This window comes from Scatophagus argus, chromosome 16 (assembly GCF_020382885.2).
Source record: "Scatophagus argus isolate fScaArg1 chromosome 16, fScaArg1.pri, whole genome shotgun sequence".
Classification (NCBI taxonomy): domain Eukaryota; kingdom Metazoa; phylum Chordata; class Actinopteri; family Scatophagidae; genus Scatophagus; species Scatophagus argus.
Window position 1 is genome coordinate 12,169,561 of NC_058508.1, and position 19,014 is coordinate 12,188,574.

The 19,014-nt window shown below is 41.4% G+C and overlaps 1 protein-coding gene and 1 long non-coding RNA gene across 2 annotated transcripts; one reads left to right on the forward strand and one right to left on the reverse strand.

Moving 5' to 3' along the window:
- Window positions 1–14: 14 nt before the first annotated feature.
- LOC124073605 (serine/threonine-protein kinase/endoribonuclease IRE1-like) lies at window positions 15–17,624 on the reverse strand. The gene is made up of 22 exons (XM_046415945.1): window positions 17,379–17,624; window positions 11,739–11,859; window positions 9,519–9,552; window positions 9,265–9,337; window positions 8,945–9,017; window positions 7,867–7,989; window positions 7,223–7,324; window positions 6,873–7,134; window positions 6,180–6,258; window positions 5,757–5,916; window positions 4,824–4,939; window positions 4,537–4,731; window positions 4,049–4,313; window positions 3,854–3,944; window positions 3,567–3,756; window positions 3,267–3,366; window positions 2,933–3,132; window positions 2,452–2,599; window positions 2,111–2,238; window positions 1,647–1,770; window positions 1,489–1,556; window positions 15–1,411 (listed from the first exon to the last, which is right to left on the reverse strand). The coding sequence occupies exons 1-22, from the start codon at window positions 17,445–17,447 to the stop codon at window positions 854–856; spliced, it is 3,279 nt and encodes a 1,092-aa protein (XP_046271901.1). The 5' UTR covers window positions 17,448–17,624; the 3' UTR covers window positions 15–853.
- Window positions 17,625–17,758: 134 nt separating this feature from the next.
- Window positions 17,759–18,766, forward strand: LOC124073607. Its single transcript, XR_006845694.1, has 4 exons — window positions 17,759–18,007; window positions 18,093–18,207; window positions 18,388–18,438; window positions 18,633–18,766. It is a non-coding gene; the product is annotated as an uncharacterized LOC124073607 (long non-coding RNA).
- The last annotated feature ends 248 nt before the right edge of the window (window positions 18,767–19,014 follow it).

Sequence of the window (19,014 nt, forward strand, 5' to 3'; positions counted from 1 at the left end):
CCACACGCAAAATCTTGGTATTTAAAAAAAAAAAAAAAAAATAGAATTTAATGTGCAAGCCATTAACTTCACTTTGACACCCTTGAAAAGTTAGCATACATGAAAGGTCTGCATCCTGCATCTTTGACTACATAATCACATGAGAATAAAACAATCTACTGTATTTAGATGTCACGCTGAACAACCTTTGGAACAGTCCGCTCTTACCGGGTCAGCACAATAGTCTTGATTGACAAAAGAGAAGCAGTTTAGCAGCATTAACTGGAATCAAGCACATTTAGCATAGTCAATTTTAAAGATCTGTACCCATACAGCACAGTTATATATTTTTTTAAAAGGCACATTGGCCACATTAAATGATTAATCCTCCATGATCCAAATTCAGAATCAGTCTGTACAAAAATATACATACAGTATCGGTGCAGGCTCACTGAGAAATACAACATTGCACAATAAAACTACCCAAGTGTTCGACGACATCCAGACATGTTTCCCTCTACAGAGGCCAAATATTTTTGGGGCAAACACTTTTTTGGACATGCTTTTATAAAATAAAACCAAACTTTGTGTTTTTGCTACAGTCCAGCTACAAGATAATATCCAACAACATCCTGTTGGTTATCTGACTTCCTTGAGGCAGAGACACTCTTGTGGACGGATCTGCTGGAAAGCATTTTAACCCAGGTGGGCAGAAGGCACTTAATTAAGGGTGCAGCTGCTGCGTCTGTTGGTGGATCCCAGGCACTGCAGGCCTGGTCTTCACCAGCTCAAAGCACAGCAACTGTCCCACTTGATGTCCACTCTCAAAGGCAATGCTCCCATCTGTGCTGGGTCCACCTGACTCTGGTCCAGTTCACACTGGCTCATCGTCTGGTGCAGAAGGATCTGGCAGTGTGTGCATCTCAGACAGATCGGATTCTCTTTGCCTGAGAGGATCTGTAGATGATTCTGAGGCAAGTTTGGGGTTCATGTTTTGACTGTGTAAGTCAGTCTGTGTGGCCAGTGCTGGCTGCATTGTCTGAACGGCCAACCGTGACGATACAGGCTCATCTGGTGATGTAGAGGGCACTGATTCAGCAGGTGTTGTGTGAGAGACCTGCATAGGCTGTGGAGAATGTGTAAGTTCCTGGGATTGTGAGTTGGATGATGATGTGTGTGTTGGCATCTGTTGAGAGTGTGTTTCATTTTGTCTTTGTGGCCCGAGATATGTAGACTGACTCTGTGTTTTTGCAAGCTGCTCTGCAGTGGAGTAATAAGGCAGGAATGGTCTCTCAGATGCGCAGGTCCGCATGGCCAGGTAGGTGTGGAGCAGCAGGTGGGGGAAGCGGGAGGTGAAGTACGAGACAAAGTCATCAGGGATGGAGCCCAGAGTCTCCTGTACCTCAGCAGGCAACTCTCGGTAATGGTGTTTCTGTTGGAGGAAGGTCCAGTGTTAAGCTTAACACAGCCACTTTCTTGTAAATACAAAAAATGAAAATACATTCTTACCTTATTTCTCATTGCACGCAGCAGGTCTCTGACTGACCCACCCTTATAGGAGCGAAATTTCCGCAAATCTACCAAAAAAGAGAGAAAGATAAAGTCACGCTTCAAGCATAGAGTGAATCTCATCATTATTACTGAAGAAATTTTAGCCAGTCTCACACCTGTCTGCAGTGGCACTGTGATATGCTCTCTCCAGTCACCCTTGACAACAGCCCTCCCTCCTCTCTCCAGCTGTCTCACGATTGGTCCGTCCAGCGGTTCCTTTTCTATTCTATCGCTCACATCCTGTAAGCAAGCACAAAACATCAACGGCTCAAACTTTGTAAATTGAGGAGGATTAGTTTCATACATTCTGTAAGAATGTTGAGCAGATATTCTGACGAATCAGCTCTATGCGCTGTCCAATACAGACAACCTGTCACTACTGGCCAAATCACAGGAAGACTGCCGGCGGTTTGCCTTTTTCAGCCTGCATTTATGAAAAGTTTATTTTTTTTAAATAAAAAATAGAACAATTTCAATTCCCTCTCTCTGAGATATTGTATTCACCAAGAGCCAGTAAACACGATGCCCCCGGCCACGGCTATTGCCAGCCAGAAGGTATAAAAAAAAAAAAAAAACTGACCTGAAAGAACTGGAGCTCCTTCTCCAAGCTCCAGAAGAAAGGGTGCTTGAGAACACTCTCAGCTGAAGGCCTCTTACACGGCTCCATGCTCAACATTTGCTCTATTAGATCTCTGGCTACAATGTCCCCTGGTAAATGACACAATGAGATATGCTGGTTTTGACATCATTTCTAAAAATACATATTATTTTTGCAATCAAATAGCAATCCCCACACCTGTACAAAATACACACCACCCTCTGCTTGTCCTTATTTATGTACAGTAACCAACAACTATGTTACTACTGTGGTAGACCTTAAGAATTTATCTGAGAAAACAGAAGCACAAGTTTGGTCCTCACCATGTTTATCAGTTTGCAGATGGTCAAGGCTGTATGTGCCCAGCAGGATGTTTGCTTGCCTCTGCAGAGACTTGCCAAAAGGGTGACTTCCTTGCGACACCACATAGTAGAACACACAACCACCAGAGAAGATATCAACAGCACAGGTCTGCAAGGGACAAGAGAAAGAAAGAACTGGGTCACAGTGTGGCATAAGATGAAACTTTGTATACCGTACGGGTGTTTGCAGTGCGTGTATTCCTCCTGAATACTTTGATACAGGACGTAACGTCCGGTATGCAACTTGTCTTGTTTTGTAAGGAATACTATAACACTTTTTTACATTTATCTTGTTTTTTTGTAGTTTTATCAGATTAATAAATTAAATTATTGCACAACTTTTCAAAAAGTATGACATTTTGTGTTTCTATTCTGTTGTCTACCAACCAACAACACTTAAGACCTCCATGAGAGAGCTGCTGCTGCTCGACCACTCACTCACCGGGTTGTCTTTGCAGTCCTCACTGAGAACCTCAGGGGCGATCCAGCCCTCAGTGCCCGGCACCCCAGACCTTCGACTGAAACTGTGGCGGCCAACTGCTAGCTTCTTGCACAAGCCAAAGTCTGAGATCATGGCCCGGACCCGACCGTGAGCATTGGGCATAGAGACCAGGATATTGTGGGGTTTCAGGTCTCTGTGAACTGAAGCAAAAATGTGAAAGTGAGGGGTGAAACAAGCTGTCAGTTACTATAGTGATTTAGATATTATTATCGACCCTTTTTTTATTACCAAACAATTAGGATGAGAAAGTGATCTTGCATTCGGCGATAGGTACCTATGTTGAGAGAGTGCAGATGAACCAGTCCCAACATGGTCTGGTGAAGAAGCATAACTGGTTCCAGTCCATGACGGTCAAAATCCTTCCTCTCCACATACTAGAAAGATGAAAGACTGCAGTCAGTAAAGTTTGAGAATTATAGCAGGATGTCTAAAGCACCAAATTAGTTTTAACATAGAGTCCTTTTTGTGTTTTTTTTTTTTTTGGCTCTATGAATAATGAAAGAATTTTCTCCACTTATTGCTGGACCTGGACCTTGAACTCAACCTTTCCCAGACTCTAAAAGTCATTCTTTACCTCCTGAAGTGAGGCAGCACAGAGCTCAATGGCAATGTACTGGAACTGACGGTCCCTCTCGGTGCAGAAGTAGCGGATAACATTTGGGTGCTCGTCTGACTCCCTCAGCAGCTGGACTTCCCGGTCTGCAAAGCTGAAGCACTCTGGGAGAATTCTCTTCACTGCCACTGGACGGTTGTCAAACTGCCCCCTTGTGGTGAAACAATGGAAACACAGGATTGTGTTATTTCTTCAATATTTTATAAATAAACGCATTTATATTACAGTAATTGATTTTTCAGACTTACTTGTACACAATGGTGCCCTCAGCGCCATGACCCAAGACCTCTTTGGGACGGAAAGTTATGTTGCCCACTCTGACCATATTAGGATCCTCCTCTGATGAGACAAATGGACAAATTAAGGGTTAAAATTGTTACTCGGATGATCAATAAGCACCAGCAAGGGGTGCGTGTTGGTAATTTCAACTTCTCAATCTTTACCTCCATCATCGTGCTCATTGGCAGAGCTTCCCAGCTCAGTCACGGACAGGTTTGAGTGGTTGGAGGCACGGGGGGTGACGTTGGGGCTGCTGTGGTCTGAGCTTTCTGAACGAATGCGGGCCACTTCTAGATAGTCGCTGTCTGGGACCAAGCCTAGGCCCACATCTGCATTAGGGAAAGGCTGCTGTCTCTGGAGCAGCTCTAACCTCTCCTCCATCTGCCTCTGGAACTCCTGGTGCTGCAGCTGCTGCTGCTTGTGGACACTCTGCGATAAGAAGTAACTATGTGTAACGCTTTCAGGATAACAAAAATGTCATTAATTATGTAATTATGAAGTATGTTGTTTTCCACATTCCACATGTTGATATTATAGAGTGTATTTAGCACTTATGTCTAATAGCAGATGTGACACATGTAGTCTTGTGTCTACATATCATTGGGTAGTTGCAGCCACTCAACAGTCCACTAGGTGGTGATGTTCAACTTACTTTGGGGTAGGTGATCACAAAGGCCACCCAGCCAGCCAGGAGGAAAGTGGAAAAGATGATGGTGGCCATATCTTTGAGCATTGTGTCCACAGGAGCCTCTGGACGCATAGTGCGACCACTGGTGCCAGGTTCTTCAATAGATGTCTCAGACAGAGAAGAAGGGGGGCCATCGTCCATACCACTATCGTTCACCATCTACAGTATGGTGGCGGGAAGGATGAGAAAATCTGCACAGATGTTTTGACATACAAAAAAATCTTCTAAACAAAATATCACGAGTCACACACCTCTTCAACTTTTTTCTCAGTGGTAGGTGGGATGACGTTGCCTTGATTGCGAGGGAAGTTGTCAGGGAACTTCTCCAGAATCTTGGTGTGAGCTTCAGGGGGCGTCTCGTGATGACCTGAAATCCGATAATGAGTGAACTTTTTAAACATCATTGTCACCAGAATTACAGATACACACTCAAACCAAGCATTGAGTCCAGCTGTGATACACAGTATTTATAGGTTTTAGATTAAACAGTAAGGAAACGCTGTATAATGTTTTTAAACTTATATTCACATGATTCATTTTATCATCCCACAGAGGGTAGTCTTAGTACTACATTCAGTGGACTTAGTGGACCATTTTAAGTCTTGGGGGTCTCATTTATAAAAATCTTCTTAGATTCATACTTGAATTTCACTTGACTTAAACGAGTACGAATGGCCAAAAGAGAAAATCAGGCAGAGGAGATTAAGGAGCCTGGCAGCACAAATTATTCAGTGGATTAAATAGTGAGTTGAGAAACAAAGTCAAACATGCACCTTGGAGGTGTTTTGCCACTGCAGTGAAGGGGGAGGAGGAGGAGCTGTGTGTGTGTGTGTGTGTGTGTGTGTGTGTGTGTGTATGCTTTAATTAATAATTTCTATCACATACCCCTACAAAACCAGCAGGAAAGTCACTAAAGTCAAGTCTACACCTTGCTAGAGTTAAGATTCATTTCCATATCAAAGTGAGGTTTTATAAGTAATTACTTATTTGTGGCTTTCTACTTAACTGGTGAACGGTACTGAGAGTGTCCTAGCGCATGAACTGTTAGCGAAACTATGACTCCTTCCTCTTCAGGTTGTGACCCTGAAACCTTCTCCTTTGCTGCAGCAGGAGCTTAAGTACTTTTAGATATAACTGAGGACATAAAGAGAGAGGACAGAAATAATTTGTGGTACTGTATTTACCTATGAGGAGCAGGTAGTTCCTCATGAAGTTGATACGGTTTCGTTCCCGAAGCGCAGCATTGAACTTGACGCTGGTGCTGGGTGTGATGACACACTCCTTGTCTTCCTCAGCCTCCTGACTGTCAGGGCCCTCCAGCATGGGGAAGGTGCTGCCACGAGGCTGTGTGTAGACACACACAAACACACATAATGAATTTAGTAGAATTTCCTGCCACACAGGATTGCATAAGAAAAAAACTTGGAAACCACTAACCAAAAAATGAAGACTGATTGAGAAACTATGAGAAAAGTAGGTAAACTGCAGGGATAGGTTGACTGAAAAAAACTAGATATTTTCACTGTAAACCCATGTCTTATGTTCATGTCTTACAGATAAGGATTGTGTTTTGCTTAAATGAAGACACACATGTAACTCTCACTCACCACCACAGTGACTCCATCATGCACCAGGGAGGGAGAAGCATACAGGCTGGTGGAATATTTACCCACATACAAAGTGGCCCTAACAAAGGAAAGAAAAGCACAGTAAAACAAGTGCCTGCTAACTTTTACAAGTACACAACTCGTGCTAATAGAAGTGCACTGAATACAATCTTGAGAACACATCCGGGGTGTATGTACCATTGCAGTTTCAAAATGGAGAACTTTCAGAGTACTTCAACATCTCTGTTAAAAGGCGAAACTTTGACAGAAGATGAACCACTGAAAGTCCTATTTGTCCTTTTCTGCAGAAGCAGGTGTGAACACAATATATAAAAATAAAAAACAGTACTGCAGTGTGAAACCAGAGCTGTAACGAGACCTATGGGCACCTACTTGTTGGTTATTACACGTCTAGACTGAATCCCAGCATTGGGCAATCTCACATCTTACAAAACCATACCCTGATTTCACGTTTTAAATGATTCAGGCCACTGCGATTAATAGGCGGAAGGTGCAAACATGTTTAAAAGAGTGTTAGGCCATAATTTGTTTCATGAATGGTAATCTAGAGTATGGCAGAGTTCATAAACTAAATGAATCCTTTTTTAAAAGCCAAATGACAAAATGTTAAAGTAATAAAAATCTGAAAAATGAAAGCCTCTAAAAGTGGCCCATTCCACTCAGTCTGCTTACATGAACTTGTTTTTAGGCTTCTTCTCTTTAGGAAATGGGTATTTCCACTGTGTGATGCGGCCAACTTCTCCAGACATGAAAGTGAGGTAACGCAGGGTTTCCACAGCCACATTAGTGTGGGGAACTTTGCGGAGGCCCTCTCGCTGCCAGATATACATGGCCACCACTGGAGAGTTATAGTTCTGCACCCACTGAACATCTCCTGATTCGCTGTCCACCGTCACCACTAGGCCGTCACCATTTGACACAAAATGAGCCATCTCTGTGGGGCAACAAAGCAGACACGTGATTGGCACCATTTTTCAAGGAACTGAACTCAAAAAAAGAGCCAGCGTGTCCAGGAGTCTTACTGTATTTGGTGTCATCATCAGGAAGGGTGGAGGCGTAGTCAGAATAGGTGGCATTCCAGCGCAGTTCTCTGCTCTTGGTGTCGTACATGGTGATGGTATATTCTTAACAGGGAGGTGAACAAGAGTTGCAAATTCACACAGGGGAAAAAACATGAGTATTGCTTTACTTTCATTATGTAACATATACAAAAGCCAGGCATGAGTATCCGTTTCTGGGAGTAAATGTAAAGTGGTGTTGAATTTCCATTGTTTAAATAAAAATGGGAAACAAAAATCCAGCACATAAGCTGTTGGGTGACAATGTGAGTGTTGACTTGACACCAAGTCAAGGATTTACAGCATTCAATTTGCAGGATTCTCGTGCTCTACCACTGTTGCAGTCACTGTCTACAATTACCACCCCAGGTTCCCCAGTCTTGCACGTTGCAGCAACAGAATGGGGGTGGGGGGATTAGCAGGAGATGAGCAATAGGTAAATTAGGGTTTGCCAACACTTTGGGGTTAGAGCATGCAAGACAAATTTGCCTGTTAATTAGTCAGATTAAATCAGCACTTCAGTGGGATGGGCTGTAATGATTGTCGGACTAAGAAAAGGCTGGCCAAATTAGGGCTCAGTTTTGTGTTTTGTTTATTCTTGGTTTTACCTGTGCGACCCAAATAGAGAAGAGACGAAGAGGGACACAGCATCTCGGCAAAAGAGGAGGTCAGGGTCTGCTGTTTCTCACCAGTCAACAGGTCCACGACATACCACAAGTCCTGCTTCTTACCTGTACATGAGAACATACACAAACACAGACAAAATGATTCACTACTGCCGTGATTACAGTATTTATACTCCTTCTGGCAAAAGCACAATATAATTTTTAGTTTTATAGCCCTACTGATTCATAAATTCAATGTATGTTCTGTATTTATTTAATAACGTGATTCTACTATTCTTACTTTTGCCTACTCTATAAATATGTTTGTAAAAGGGCCTTCTGTAGCATTGTCACTTACCTGAATCAATGGTCTAATGATTAACAAGACAAATTTGTCATTGTGTCACAAGAAATTGTAAAACTGACCAAAAGGTGCACTGGGAAAAGCCAAGAAAAGCAAAATGACATGCGGACATTCAGTCTTGACAATGCTGGGTGTTGCTATTCTGTAATTAAACGACCAACCCACCATGGCCTCTTTGTACTGGCATCTCACCAGTTTTTGTCTTTGCGGGGAGTGGCAGTAACGACTTTATTATATATTACTATAGATGAATGCAAAAACCGTCAATCATCCAGATGATGAAATTGAATGGTTTGGCCTGATAATTCTTGCACACTCTAGAGAGAGAGAGAGAGAGAACTGGAGTCTGTCACACTTTCAGACACCTTTGCAAAATGCTTTGTCCAAGCAGCAGCTTCAGTTGAATGAAAACAAAACCTTTGCTGATAATGACTGTGGGGAGGCAAATGTCACTTGCTTCTCTTTAAACAAAGACATGCAGTCACTATGGTAGATTACCTTTCCTCTGTTGTAAATTCAAAAGAGCACAGTCTGCCACCACAGGTTAAATGGAATTGAAAGGTACCGGAAGACATTCAGTTAAAGCCAGATAACACCAGCTCATTAACGTGAGCAGGCACACTGAGACACAGGCTGCACATGTTCATAGAGAAAGAAACTAAGTCTGTCACAGTGTGTTTATCTGAAATAGCTCATTCGTGTTTGAGTTTTCCTTACCCATGTAAAGGACCCCATCAGAGCTGCGACAGGGAGAGGCTTGAACCAACTCAGGGATAGTGAAGGGTAATTTCTGTTTGAACAAAAAAAAATGAATGAACATTAGCAAACATGGCATGATGTGCACTATAAACATATATAGTCAACATGTTGCATGCACCACCTCAGCTGCAACTTCATTGTGACAAAGCATTATGTCAGCATGAATTATAAAGACAGATGTGGTGAAAGGATATATTTTTCTATAGAACAAGGAACTGAGCTGTGTTTCTTAAAAAAGAGGGGAGATTATGGTCTGTGATAATATGATTTCCTCTTACTGTGAGGCCTTCATTGTTCTTTCCTCCCAGAGAGTACAGACTGCCATCGTTGGGGTCAGGTAGAAAGGCTGGCCTAGAGTAAAGATTTAAGAAGACGCATTACATCTCTAGGCCAGTAAAGGGAGTGACAGTTAAAACAAGCTCGACAGGTTACCCTATCAATTAGCATTCACCACCTTTTGTTACAGACAGGTAGAGTACGCAAGAATAAATGCATGTACACCTGTGCAGAAAACAACTGAAAAGGTACATACTCTGCCACATGTGTAGGGACTTGAAGAACTGGATCTGTGAGGAGGGAAAAGACAACTAGATGTAATTCAGGACTGACAACAAAATTAACTGACAACAGAAAGCATGTCCAGTAGCTATTGAGTAATGTATGAGCATTGATTACACTTAATAGCACAGAACACAAAGTATGAATTAAATTAAATTCTCCTGGGGCACACACACAAGGCAAACAGTAATGTTTGCAAACAGCTTTCCATTGTACTTAACAATTGGAAATAAATATGTAAAATAGTATGGTAAAAAGGATCTGGCTATGTTATAAATTCCCCACCCTCAAAATGCCTCCCAGGAATGGGGTATGTTTAAGGCTAATTTCAAAAAATATCATACATTTTACAAAGCTGCCTGCCATTTTCAAAGCATACAATCACTTGTCATGCCCTCCGGGCAGCTATTAGCTTCTATTCAATAGAGAATGAAAATCATCTTGGAAATGAATTTAAATTACTGGAAACTTGTTTGAAATACAGGATGAAATCCATCACACTTAAAGTCATGTCTATACAAAACTTATACTACTGTTGTGTTTAGGCTAAGGAAGTAACAAAGAAGGCAGTAAGTAAGCAACTAATAGCTGCCTGGAATGAGAAAAAACTAACTATATGAAACACATTTAACAATATCAGAAAGTTAAAAAAAAACAAACAAACTACAATTTGGACAAGACCCGAAGCATGAAGTCCGAACTTGCTTTCCTCCTCGACAAACACACACCTCCCTACAGTGTGAACTAACAGGGCGTGGATGGTGCTGAGCTCTGTGGAGGTGCCCGAAGGGGTCAACAATGGGAAAGAGGAGGAGTAGGATTACCTGGAGGTGGTCAACGACTATTGTGCTCAAGAACCACCAGCATTAATTATGTGAAATTGCATAGGATGGTGAGAGAAAACAATGTTTCTCTCTGTCACGCAGGAAAACAGTAACTCTGGTTGGCTGACATACAAATACATGTTTGCACAGTCAACAGAGAGTGACAAGCAAACTGTGAGTGGATATACACGTGGGCTGTGTTCTCCTGTCTTGGTCCAGGCAAAAAGATTTATGCTTCCCCTCATTATGTGGGTGTGCATTTGCCTGACTGGAGGACAACAACAGGTGTGTGTGTAGCCTGGTACAGAACTACAAATATATATTCAACAGCTCTTCCAAAATAACAGATGAAGCGGAGGAAGCAGCCTCAGCCTGTGGTTATTAATGACTTGGGCATTAGGTGGACCTAACCAGGACTCGTATGTTCAAACCACAGTAGTTTCACTCTCGCATAAATTCTTGCAAGCCTTAAAAGTTAGAAAAAATAAGTTTAGAACATGTCTATATCTGTTATTCTAAGACAAAACAGACAAAATTCCCAAAATAAAGTGTATAGGTCAGGACAAGTGTTGCAGTAACCCTTCAGTATATTTTATGTAATTCCCAAGTGAGCAGTGCCTACTTTAACACAGCCATAGTTAAGGCAATGTGTGAAGATGATACTACACAAAGTTACTCACCCTTGTCACTGGCCTTGATTACAGACTATATTTACTCCTCTCTCGGTTAATAATTACCCAATTTCCATGCCTAACTGCACATTTCACAGCATTTTCCTCAGCTTAATCCCAGAAAAAATTTCCGATAAGCCAATAGTAGCACAGTGTTTTTTTTAAACCAAATCAACTACAGGTATCTGCTTTTAAAGAATCAGAGTTGAAGCCCATGTTTGCAACCATTACAGGGTCTACAAACCTTAAACAGCATTAGAAATAATTTATGACTTAGATTTAATTCTTGTTCGGAGTGGTAATGCATTGAAATCCTTTGGTATAAATTTTGGTGGCGCAGACAGCCTAAGTGACAGGGGGTCACAGAGTACATTCTGAAATAGAATCACCAGTGCAGATAACAATGAAACAGTGTGGCACAGCTGATATGGCATCAACAGTTCAGATGTGAGCCTCACTTTGTTACATTCCTAAGTTAATTAAAGTCTTACTGTTGTGTTCTACTACACCATTCATGACATGAAAATACCAACAGTCAAAAAACATTTCATTGTCATTTAAAAACAGCAGTGGAATATTATTGTTCTCCTTATGCCCACAAACAAAAGCACCTTGTTTTTTGCAAATGTAGCCAGAATCAGGAACTGTGCCTTGAGAAAAAGGTAACAAAAACTTAAGTTACCAGACCTCTCCTCTTACCTTCTTTCAAAGTCCATTTGATAGAACCTGACTTCTTGCTAACAGCGTGCAAGTTTCCATCCAGGGTGGACACAAAGAGCAGGCTTTCAGGAAGTGAAACTGTGCTGGCACTGCAAAACCCCTGTAGAAACACAACGCAAAAAAAATCTAGGTGATGCACTGTAAATGAAAAAAAAAATTTCTACTGAGCACCAAAACAGCAGACAAACTTAATTATAATGCATATGTGTCAAAGGGATAGCGTAGTGAACTTGGACGAAACAGGCACGTGTGAGCATGCATCCACCCACTTAAATCTCTTAATATCAAGATTATGAATAATGACTTCTACATCTGATCACTCAGACAGTATTCTTCACACACACCTAGACCAACCATTAGTAACATGCATTTAATGAAGCATGATAATGAAGTTATACACACAGAAAATCTGGCAGATAATTATTTATTAGCTAGTAAGCGGGTGGGGGTGGTGGGTTTCCCCAGGGAGTGTGCCTACATTACAAATCAATGAATTTCAAATCAATGCAAGGACAGTTTAAGAACAAACTAGCGGGGGGCTGATTGGGCAGGTAACAAAGGGCAAGTTGCTTGATGAGATCTCTGAGTTTAAAGTCACAGCAGGAGCCCAGGGTTGCAACGTGGTGGAAGGTAAACAAACAGGACATGATGGCTGAGCATGTGCGCATGTTTTGAAGTTCAACTTAACACTCGTGCTAGCACCAAGCATATCTTATGAGGCTGGTTAGGCTGTTTTTTTGTAATTCACAGTGAGCTAAGTGAAGAGAGTGCTTCAACTCATCTCTGCACAGATGAATAGTGGGCTGACAGGCCATATGGGAACCCTTCTTTCCAGAACCTTTTACTCCCACTCAGAAATAGGAGGAACATGAACAACTATGGGAACACTTGAATTGGTTCATTAAATGACAGACAGTGTGTGAGACAAAGGCACAGTACAATGACAGTAATCAGAGACAAGGAGAAATTTCATAGGAAAGGAAAGCAAACAACGATGCAGCAATACAGTGAGAACAACTGAACCCACAACCACAGAACCCACAACAACAGCTTGAAAAAACGACCCAGCCTCATGACTTGGCTTATGCCAGAATTATCAGCACTGCGGGTGATGTGTGCTCCACTCACCCACCATGGAATTCTAAAAACGTCGCTCTTGATAACCAGACTGTGGGCTTCTTATGGTTTTTGGCACCAGTGTGCAGGAAGAGGTCCAGTGGGGGTGTCTGAAAGCTCTGACTGTGTGCCAAACCCAGGAAGACCGTATGAACTCAGCTTGACCAATCTGTGTACTTTGACATAAAGTGTTCTTCAAGATTATATGCCACTGGCACACTCATTAACTCTTCAACCCGTTCTAGTTGAGGAAGACCTGGCATCTTTAGCACTTAGGAAAAACATCATAGTCTTAGAAAAGCTGAGACAGACCTCGTTCCCCAGCTGAACCACTGAGATATTGATCAACATCTCTGACTAATCCAACCAAATGGCTCTCTGGGGGGAGTGCAAATAGCCCTTACATATAATGCAGATTACCAGTGTGTACTACAACTACTACCAAAGCCCTTTGGGCATTCAGCTGCTTTGAGGAGATAAAGTAGATGTGGGATGAAGTGCTCTTAAGTCAGACACAGTAAGACAAAACCATCAAAGTTAGTCAGTTAGGTCTGGACGTGGGCTATGGAGAGCAAATGCAACCACCACCACAGATTCACTCAGGGTGTTCCTCTTGGTCACACAGCTTGCATTTCCTTACAAAACCAATGTCATAAAGAGCTGTTATTCTTCAACATTTTCTCCCTGTGTGTTTTTTACTTTAGATGGGAAAATACCAGCAAGTTATAACTGACCAAACAAAAAGCGAGGCCAGGACAGCCCCATAAACTGAAAGTTTCATATTTGCGTACTGATCTCCTGCTGTAAGCTCACATCCTATACAAGCATTTGTGTCAATATTGTGCACCTGTGACTGTTCCCGCTGGGCTTCAAACTCACGAGCGCAACTGCACTTGTTTTTGGGCCCCGCGTAACCTCTATCAGGGTTCTTGGTTTCACAAGCAAATAACTGTCTTAACATCTGTTGGCCTCCTAGTTTTGGATGGATGCCATTATTCAACAAGATTATTTGGCCTCGTCAGCAACAACTGGTTCACAATATCTGACTGTGATAAAGTTTTTTTGTAAGATTTAAATGTAGGGACATTCCCTTTCATTTCCTCATTCTGTGTGTAACAGAGAAAGGTTGAGTTGTTGCGTAAGCAAGTTACGTAATAGCACCGAACTGGGAGAAACCAGAGTTCTGAGGTCTTCACTTTCCTGTCTGCAATGAGGCCATTCATGGCTTAAAGGGACACTGACTACAATGCTCATGATATCACTGATAAGTCTGGAGTCTTGTTTGACAGAATCTGACCAATCTGAGGACAGGCAATAGTTGGCAGCTGTCCTGCTGAAGGAACACAAGCACTTCAGTGAAGCACCTGTATTCCAACCCATGTCAGACACTTTGATAAGCTGTCAACAGGAAGGTAAGTATAAGATAAGTATTTAAAATAGAGCACTGGGCAAAAGCTGTACAAATGCAATCACTCGGCTTAGAAGAAAAAAAATTGCTAAGGTAAAGACTAGGTGCCAGCCAGCCAGAGGACTTCTTCATATGACAAAGACTGGACACATATAGGAAACACAGAGACAGGGGACAACTCAGAGATGAGAGGAAGGTGAAGATGTAGCCATCTAATCATGTGCCTATCTGTATTAGCTGAAGTACATGAGGCAAACAAATGCACACCACCCAGCGTCGCTACCTACTTGAGTGTTAACTTCTAGGATGCATCAACATCATATGACAGTGAACTGATATGCCATGAACAGACTTTGGGCAGCTGTACAGTGCTGCACAGCCTCAACAGACAACATGGGATTCTATACAGTTGGGTGGCTGAATTAAATATCTCCAAATGTAGTGTTATCAGATTTCATCTTCTGTTTGGCTGTCTAACCGCATGTGTGAAACAGACACACATACATTCTCATTTATTGACTGACCTTTTAAGACTCTTATGTGATCATTTAGACATGGATGCAGGGAAGAAAAGCAAATAAGGAGTCTTTAAAATATGTACAAAGTATAAGAGAAACTAACAAATCTTTTTTTTGGTAGAAGCAGGCAAAGTCTGAAATGTTGAGTCATAATATGGGCTCTAAAAAGCCTCACTACAGTGCGTCTTTCATAGACAAAAACTGTTTTTTCTAGGTGACATAACTGGACCTCAAGTAAATGTTACCTGTTACTTGCTTCTCTCCGTGCAGCAATAAGCACTCAGCTTGCAGCTTGCTTTGGTGCAGACAAAAACCAACACAGGAACCAATAAATGCTTATCTTGCAGCTGGTAATTTTTCACGGGAGGTGTAGTGCAGCAACAACCTCAAGTCATCCAAAATATGTTTTGAAAGTCAATTAAGAAATCCCTAATAAACCCAGTATTAAGAACAGCCTATCCTTCAGTCTTAAGATCCTACATGAAAGGAGTCATTAGAGGTTTCCCTTCAGGGCTGTATAAAGACACAGGCTTTTGTTTGATTTTCTTCACAGTTTCCTACACCGACGGGAAGTATATTAGAACAAGACAGGTGAGGACTTATGCCTTGGGGAGATGACTGTTGAAAAGGCAATGTATTTCACATTTTCAAAATTAATGGAGATCGCTGGAAACACATCAGTGAGCAACCTTTGTTGTCAACTGTGTATCAGCTGTACTCTGCGTGTTAATGCTTCAGTGGGGAGGATGACACGTGTTGGCTCTCATTCACGCACAGTCAAAGCAAAGTCATTCTACTGTTGTGATAAGCTAGCAAAAGCTCACAAGCACAAATGTTAAAGAAATAAATTATGGTCATTGCAACCAGGCAAGTTGAGGGACATATTACATATCACAATTCTCAAGACTTTAAAGGAATATTAGTGTTGTTAAAAAGGGTCAGCAGATGTGTGAAGTGAGGCATGAGCATATGAGCACAATGTGTGAAAAAGCATGAACAGTTATAGTGGCTGAAACCACCAGCCGGCTTTTAGTCACTGACACATCCTCCTTACTATGGAAAATCATCTGTCCTTAAAAATAGCCAAAAAAAACAAACCAAACAAAAAAAAAGCACTGAAAAGAGAGACACAAGCTACAAGTCTTTTCTCTGTCGCTGTTTTATTTACCGTATATTTCTTTTTCTTCTTTCTCTCTGTGTCACATACACTTACATAGAAATCTATAGATAGTCTATCATCATTTGTCACCCCCCAACTACACCACCAGACTGTCTAACAGGCTGAGAGAAGAAGTTGAGACATGATAGGGGATTAAACTGCTACTTTAATCTGCTGCTTAGCTTTAGTGGGTAACTAACTCAGTCACTAATGTCTCTGCCTGCAGATTTTCTGGAAATCTGGCTCAGTTTCAGCAGGTTAGCCGGCTCACTTTTGTACTAGCCAAAATGATATGGAAACCATTCTCTGTTTACAGTTTCCTCTGGTAAACAACACAATGTAATACAACCAGATTTACATTTTCTTCTTGCCTTTTCTTGCAGAGTAATTGGTACTTTACGGTCATAATGGCTGTGTATTACATCATATAAACATAGATTTTTGTGTGGTTATTTTGTGCTGGAACTTTTCAAATTAGAAACTAACGATGAAGCACACATACTGCATCTGTCCTGTTGACTTAAGATGGCTGTAGAGATCTAATCAACTGAAGGGGAGGCTTTCATTTCACTGATGAGTCCAATGTAAAAGACTCAAATTTCACCAAACATCAACCCATCACCTGGCATTGTCTCCGCACCATTCGCTGTGAACGGCAAAAAAATATAAAATAGTTACGTCTAAGGATGCTGCTGATGTACAGGCAGAGGACTTTTATTCGCTCTTGTGAAAAGAAAAGAAGTGTTGAGTTACCAAGAAGGTAATGGTAATATCAGCATATCACCAAGCCTTAACAACACCAGACACTGACACTTCCAACAACAGTATTAGTAACATGTTTTTTCTTCAAATAGCCACACTTGTTAATATGACTCATAGATACCAGAGGGGAAACTGAATAAATGAAAATTAAAGTAAGGTAAGGGAGAGCCTAGCTTTTGTGTATTAAACAGACAGTTCGCACGCATGCACACAGACAACTTTCATACTGTGATCTTTTTTAAAATTGACGCACTACATGTTTCCCAGAAAGAAGATGCAAACCTTATTATCGTGATCTGAAGGAAAATATGTCCTTGATTTCTACGGCTGGACTGATGGATTGTACACATTCTACCCCATAATGAAATGTTGGTAAAGTTTATTGTGAGGTTTTCAAAACACAGCACTTTTAAACGGGTGCTTTTAGCTAGCAGTGCTTTAATGCTAGCTTACTTCTGTCAGAGCAAAGCAAAACGCAGCGTACACACACAACTAAAGGTTCACTGAATGACAAATATTTTTAGTTTGGTCTTGTATTGTTTGTAGGACTGAACGGACAAAATCACAAACGCTAAGTGAAACCCGTGTGCTTCAGTGGGCAACTCCGTGTTAATGTAATCTAACTTAAGCTAGCTTATCCAGTTAGCCCCTCTTACCTTTTGTGGGAGACCAGCGCAGCAAAGCAACGCCAAAATGCACCACAACCTGGTCACTGTCCAGTCCATATTTTCTGGTCTCAAACCGGGATCGACAGCTGGTCCATACGGCCGCTGACTACATAGAAAACGCGATTTGGCTAACAACCAGATGTTATAATGTTCTGTATTAACGCTGTAACGTTAAAAGCAATGAGCGAGCCAGCAGCTGTAGCACAACGTTAGATCCACTTCTTCCTGAAATGATGAAAACTGTGGGGGTTGGACTTTGGGATAGATATCCACGACGAGTGGAGGAGGGGAGATGTAGAGTCAGTGTGAGCCAATGAGAAGAGGCCCACAGACACAGGATGTGGTGTAAAATACATCCGGGGGACATTTTCTGAGGAAGTCTGCTTTTTGAAAGCATGCTTGCATTTGGCGTAAAGCCACATAGAAAGATCCGTTCTCGAGTAAGGCTCGAAATGTTTGCTTTTAACGTGACGGCGGAAACTCCGCTAGCTGCCTATGTTGGAGTCAGTATTATGACATATGGATTGAATTTGCAGAAGAAATTACTGCCAATTTGAGAAATCATTAATGCATAATGGAGCAATGTGACTAGGCCGCAACAGCGTGGACATGTGAAGGTAAATTTTCTGTTTTATATATCATAAATCGAAACATGCATTAAGTTATTGTCCTCTTATTAACAGCATGGTGTCCCGTCAACAGTGTCGGTGATAAACTCAGATCGATGCAGGGTTTTTTGAGGTGGTTGCACATCCACACGTGGGAATAAGGGTGGTGTGCTTTCAGAGGAAGGTCGACCAGTGGCCCTTTTGTGACAGTAAGTAATAGAAAAATCTCTTTCCATGTTTTTTTGGTTCATGAATGATGTTTTTTTGTGCGTTAGACTTCTGATGTAAAAAATGAAGTCGACATTATTCAATCTGACTTGAGCCATAAACACCTTTCTGATATTTGTGTTTAAATAATCAGATTCACTTAAGCATTTTTTTATTTGTAGGAATGCATGGAAGAGGTTTCGGTATGGATGGATCTCAGGGACAGCAGTATAGTAAGTATTTGAGTGAGTAGGAGGTGGCTTTTAAGGGTTATGGATGATGATCATGATGCGTTAGACTTCTGATTTGATAATGAAGACATCTTAGAACTGACATAACCCAACATCTGAAATCCAAGACTGGATGCAGGTTATGTGGGTGGTTTTCCAATAAATGAGCTTGCTCAAAGTTGTTTTTTCTTCTGCAGAAATCAGACTACGATGACCAAGAAATCGACATCCAGAGGTGAATTCAGGATTCTTTTGGATTTGCTGTACATGTAACAGATATTTAGCACGACATGTAACAAATGTACTTTATTAATAAAGATTTGTCAATGAACTACTGTTGTTCATTTCATTTACGTGTAATTTTATTTTTGCATGTTTTGGTAAATAGATTTTTCAGCACTATACTTTCAACCTGAATGGCCTTTTCTTTGGCCATTCACACAAGACTAGTGCAAGATCATATTATGTCTTGTCATAACTGGAGTTTCTTGGCAGTTTCACCAAGTCTCTCTTTTAAAGCAAGACACAGAATCTAAATGCAGTTCACAGAAATAACTTTGTTTTGTGTGTTTAGAAAGC